General features: G+C 37.1%; 1 protein-coding gene across 2 annotated transcripts in view; it reads left to right on the top strand.

Annotated features, from left to right (window-relative positions):
- Positions 1-5,965, top strand: part of LOC101513958 (uncharacterized) — an 8,342-nt gene continuing 2,377 nt past the window's right edge. The window contains exons 1-7 of one of the 2 annotated variants that reach the window (XM_012714477.3): positions 1-438; positions 1,180-1,223; positions 1,601-1,727; positions 1,840-1,963; positions 2,271-2,821; positions 4,723-4,999; positions 5,081-5,357. In XM_012714477.3, coding sequence (XP_012569931.1) covers positions 258-438; positions 1,180-1,223; positions 1,601-1,727; positions 1,840-1,963; positions 2,271-2,821; positions 4,723-4,999; positions 5,081-5,357 — 1,581 coding nt within the window. In that variant the 5' untranslated portion in view covers positions 1-257. The remainder of the gene's footprint in view (positions 439-1,179; positions 1,224-1,600; positions 1,728-1,839; positions 1,964-2,270; positions 2,822-4,722; positions 5,000-5,080; positions 5,358-5,965) is intronic. The other variant, XM_004486368.4, reaches the window with a different exon arrangement.

Genomic DNA, 5,965 nt, shown 5'->3' with positions numbered 1-5,965 from the left:
CTCGGTTCAACCAAAGATAACCTTAATCCAAAATATAAATGAGTTTTTGAACCAACAAATAAACAAAATAAAATTTGCATACGCAGAGAGAAAAAAGGAGCGGGGAGATAGAGAGAGAAAGAGAAAGGGTTTCACTTTTCGAGTACAAACTTCAAAGTGCGCGAGCGAGACACAGTGAGAGAGGTTTTTTCTTGATCGTTGTTAGCGCGGCGGAACCCTAGCGAACTCGGTGCGGTTGCGATAGAAAGAGAGAGAGGATGAGCGGGAAAGGTGGTAGCGGCAAGGGGTTACCAGTAACGACGATTCCGCCATCGTCGAAGAAAATTGTTCAGAGTTTGAAGGAGATTCTCACCAATTTTCCCGAACACGAGATCTACGCTATGCTTAGGGACTGTAACATGGACCCTAACGAAACTGTCAATCGTTTACTCTCTCAAGGTTCTCTCTCTCACTATTTGCGTTTCTTTTTCCCACTGTAACTTTTGTTCAGTTTCGAGATTCCGCGTTTGTTAACTTGTTTCAGTTCGAACTATCACATTCAACACGTTTGTTTATATAATATAAGAAACAACAATGCAAACACACGTGCATTGTTTGAATGATATGTTTTGTTTGGATAAAAAGCTTAATTAACATATAGTATAAGCGGTTATATTATAAAATAAAGTCAAAACTGTTTTTATATAAGCTAGAAGTTGTTTTCATAACCTATCTTGGATAACTTATGAAACAGATAACTTATGAAAATTATTTGAAAATAATTTACGGACATGTGAGTTGTTTCTATAAGCCCTTCCAGATAGGTTCAGAAGTGCTTATGCCAGCAGATAAGTTCAAATAAGTCACAATCCAAACAATCTCTATAGTATATTTGGATACTAGTATTAGATGGCTTTGTTAGTTCCTTGTTATTGTTCAAATTCTGCCAGACTGCTACAACACTTTGATAACACTTTGTACTCAATAGCTTATCATAGAATGATATCGATTCGTTCAAATTTTGCTATGCTATCGCGCTATAGCACCCCTATAGCTGCTAATTGACAACACTGCTTTAGAATATGCATCTTGTAGTACACCAAAAGGATAATATGATGATGCATTAGATGTATTGTCGATATACTAGTTGGAGCTTGCTATTTGAAATTATTTCTAATGTTAGGTTTGTTAACTGTGTAGATCCTTTTCACGAGGTGAAGAGCAAGCGAGAGAAGAAAAAAGAGGTGCGTTCATTAGAGAAATGTGTGTACATGAATATTGTTTCTGCTACTGAAAATTGATTTTCTTTTTTTGATGATCAGTTCTGATTCTTGTTTTTTTTTTTGTAGTGTATTTCACTGCTAATTTTTTGGGGTGCAATGTTTTGTTTGCGTAGTTTTTGTCAATGTTTTTTTTAAGGGCATTGGCATGTAAATTTGCTTGGGATTATACATTGACAATGGGGTGAATCTATATTGTAATTTTGTCGTTGGAAATGAATAGTTTCTGTAATCTATTTTCCTCTGACACCTGTCTCTATATAATTTTATTTTTTATTTTTTGATGTTTCGTATGGGTTTTCTGTCATATGACTAACCAGCTTTTGCCCTTATCGCCACAGAATAAGGACCCAACAGATTACAGGTCTTATGGGAGCGGGACAAGTAGCACAACTAGTCGTGGTGGTGGACGTGGTGGCACTGATCGTCATGGTGGACACGGTGTTACCAACCATTACAGCAGTATTGGTAAGGAGATGATGATTTTTGAACTGATGTGCTTTTAGACTAATATTGTTCTGCAAACTTATCTTGTCAGCCACTGTTAAAGTTTAAATTTTGTCCTGTTTTTGGAGGTCAGATTCTGGTCTGCTGGGAAAAACTGTTCATAAAAAGGAAAATGGAATACCTGCTTATGGAGGTTCTCTATCTTCCACATCTAGTGTCATGGGAATTAATGAGAACAGGCAACCACCGTCGCACAGGTTTACTTTACTTTGTATATATTCATAGATATGCACGATAGCAATTACATGATTGTAGTGTTAAAGATGTGTCTGTTGATGTTCATTTTGTGGTCTGTTGTTGCTACTATGCATAGAAAATGTATGAAGTCCTAAAGCATTTGGTTAGTTTTGTTGCCTTTTCTCTTTTACCTATCTTTGATGGCATGGAGTTTTATCTCTTTTTTATTGTGCCTGCAAACTTGAACACAGAACCATATGTTATTATTATATTGACAAGGCGGAGTTCCCACTTCTCATTTCTCATGTTTGTTTAAAATTGTCACAGTAGTTCTGAGGCTACTGAAAAAACATCTACAATAGGCATCAATGATGGACTATCTTCATCATCACAATATGGTGGGGGACCGCAATCTGCCTGGAAGGGGAATGTAGTGGGTCAAGTATCAATGGCTGACATTGTGAAGAGGGGTAGGCCGCAGGCCAAGGCATCCGTGCATGACTCTTCCTTCCACAGCGGCAATCGTCACAACGGTTTGATGCCTTCAGAAGCATTAGATCACAGTTTGCAATTACCGCAACATGCTTCCATGGTTTCAGAGACTAATACTGATCAAGGTTCTGCTATTAGTCACAGTGTTCCACAGAATAATGAATGGCCTTGCATTGAGAACCAACAAGATGTTAGAGTATACAATGTTGTTGATGTCCCAGAAAAATCTGACTACTATGAGAACCCGTCTAGCTTTTCTGAAGCTTACTGGCAGAAGGATGACTTAGACGAACGCCTAGCTGATGATGGTTATGTTGAGATTGCAGATGATGTCAGATCTGCTTCTACATCTGTTAAAAGTTCATCAGAGGATAACACAGGAGGAGGTAATTCTGTTTTTCATGAACCGGTGCAAGGACCTAAATCCCTGCCCACCTGATAGGCATATTTTTTATAAAAATATTGACTAGGATGATTTACGCTTACCATTAATTGTTTGTTAGACGTGTGCCTAGGAGTATGAATGAGTTGAGACTTGAGCTATTTGTTAATTGTTCAAGCTTGATTCGTTAAATGGCCAGTCGAGCTCATTTGTTTAGGTTTGATTCTGCAACTGAACCAAGTTCATGCAGTATAGGCTTGACACTGAAAGCTCACGAATAGAGCGCTTGTGTGTATTAGTGTATATAATGGTAGGAAATGTCAATTTTAGATAAGGAAAGGGGTTTACTTAGTAAATTGTAATTGTATCTTGAAAATTATGATTATCTAACTCTATGTTGTCGATCGCGGTGGGATCATGCACGATCCCGAATTGCATAGCGCTGGACGCCTCGCTGCGTCGCGTCAGGGTGTGAAAACGCTGTCAACCGGTGCGGCGGCTGCGAATCGCGCTGAAAAGACCCAGTATACTGCCCGTGACTGTTTTCCAACACAGGTTTTTTTTGAATTTTTTTCATTAAGGGTATTTAAGTCTTTTTGCACAACATTTCTTCTTCTTCTTCTTCCTCTCAGAAAGCGTTTCTGCATCATCTGTTTCTTTGTTTTTTGACCTCGTATCTTTTTCTTCCTCTGTTTCTTTTTTTTTGGTTTTTTTCCTCTCTTACGCTTCTGTGTTGTTCCTCTGTTTTCCCACTGCTTCTGTTTTGTCCATTTCCGTTTTGTTCCTCTGTTTTCCTACTGCTTCTGTTTTATTCATCTTCTCCCACTGCTTCTGTTTTCTTCCTTTGTTTCCCACTGTTTTGTTCTCCCCTGCTCTGTTTTGTAAGAAGAATGGCATCTTCATCTGAAACACCAACAACCAACAGCAAAGGCTTGTTTAAACCTACTGTTGAAAACCCTGACATGGCTTGGCAGTGGAATTCTTATGATTACCCCTTTATTTTTGCTATTTTTTAGTATTTTTGCCTACTGTTTGTATTTTATGTTTAGCTCATGTACTGTTTTTTGGTCTTCACAATAGCGTTCCGTTCCGCTATCCGAGACTGACAACATAGATCTAACTTTAATCAATCCAAGCTGTAAAATTGGCTTGTTTAATGAATTTGCCAATCTGAGTGAAATACCTTATTAGGGAAAATACTCTGCATTTTGTTATCGGAATAGTGAATTGTAAATTGAATTGTCAACTGGAAAGGGTACTTCCCACCCACTCTGTTCGTATACATGGAATGACTGAAGGAATTACTGTAACCATGGTAGTCAAAATCCCGATCCCACGATTTTACGATCTTGCACTGCTTCCCCGTGTTCATTCACGAGTAGAAACCCAAAACGATGGGAGAAGGTGGAATCGAAGATCTTGCACGATTCTGTGTTTCAGTATTGTATGGATTTGCTACTATTTTGAAGTTTTTTAGTTGTTTTTATTGTTTTGGAGACTGTTCTGGAGGTGTTTAATTGTTTTTAGGTGTGATTTGCTCATGTTCTCAGTGTTTTAGTTGTTTTATGAATCTAATGACCCCAAATTTGGTAGGATTTTACGATCTCACGATTCATGATCTTGTGAATCTTCCCTGGTCCTGCATAGGATCTCGATTCTGACTACCTTGACTGTAACCAACAGAAGTTAGTTACAGCTGTACAAAGCTTCAGTAAACAGAAGGGGTAAAGGCCCATGTGCATATCAGCATGTACAAGAATGAGAGAGTAAAACTATACTCTAATATTGAGCATCATTTCCCTGCAAATTTGAGCTTCAAGAATTTGTCTTGACTTGACATTTACACCCTTATGCCTATGTACGATCTATAAGTCTTAATTATTAATTTTTTCCATTTTGCTGAAGATGGCGTTTCATCAGTGGCTGCAAACTTAGAGCAGCTAAATTTACAGAGAGACGATCAGGGGACAAAACCAGAGGAGGATGATTCTTCTATAATAATTCCCAGTCACCTACAACTCCATACACCAGAATGCTTGAATCTGAGCTTTGGACGTTTTGGATCTCAAAACAATGCCCCCCTTTCTGGATCTGGGCCATATAATTCTAGGTCCTTGAAAAGTAACGTGGAGGATACACATGGAACGTCTGATGTTTCAGCAACTGGATCATCTGATGCTAGGTGTGATGTACTTTAATACAAACTTGCAGTAATATCATCTTTTGATTCATTCCTAGTTCCCTGAAAATATCTTCCTTGCAGAAATCCCAACTATTATGGAGATGAACATCATGCATCTACCTCAGAAGGAAGTTTAGCTCATCCAACTGGTGTGAGTTCTGGGACCTATGAACATTCTTCCATTTCACAACAAGAAGACTTAAAACTGGAACATCCTGAAACTGCTCAGCAAAACCTACATTCATTTCCTTCATCTTCACATGGGTTTACTTATGGAAATGCCCTACAAAATGTCACATTTCCTCATTCACAGATAAGCCCGCAGATGCAGAATCTTGCTCCCTTCTCTAGTGTAATGGTAAGGTTTAAAGTTTATTTATTTTTTGACAATGTTTAAAATTTATTTGGATTTGGATGTATAATATATGTTTTATGGATTAATGTTATTTTGGAACCCTAAACATTAGATTTGGTTCAAAATGACTAACTATATATCTTAGAGTTATTTTAAATTTTTTGGACAAATTTTTGAATTTATCTCTATTCAGTTTCAAATTAATAAATACTCTATGAGAAACCATTAAAAACACCAAGATCCAGTGATCTCTCTTTATCACATGGTTTTTGACAGAACAAGTCAGTTGTTTGATCCACGTAACACCATCAATTGGGAAAAAAGCTGTTGTTATTGTTGTATTTTAGTGATGGAAATTCGGAATATGGACATATCATACTTTCTCATGGTTTTTTCAAAAAATAAAATAAAAAATACCTTGTTCATTTTGTCTGTTTATGAACTTTGAACTTCTTTGCAATGAACCCTATCCTTTGCTAGTTACTATTTTATAGTTATTTTTTTTTCGTTTTCCCCATAACATTATTATTTATAATGCTTTCTGAAATATGGTACTAATAACAACTGATATTTATTCTGTTTTTATCTCGTAAATCTATCTAGCATTCCTG

Source organism: Cicer arietinum, chromosome 1 (genome assembly GCF_000331145.2).
Source record: "Cicer arietinum cultivar CDC Frontier isolate Library 1 chromosome 1, Cicar.CDCFrontier_v2.0, whole genome shotgun sequence".
In the NCBI taxonomy this organism is placed as follows: Eukaryota; Viridiplantae; Streptophyta; class Magnoliopsida; order Fabales; family Fabaceae; genus Cicer; species Cicer arietinum.
This window is presented reverse-complemented; position numbering and strand designations above follow the sequence as displayed.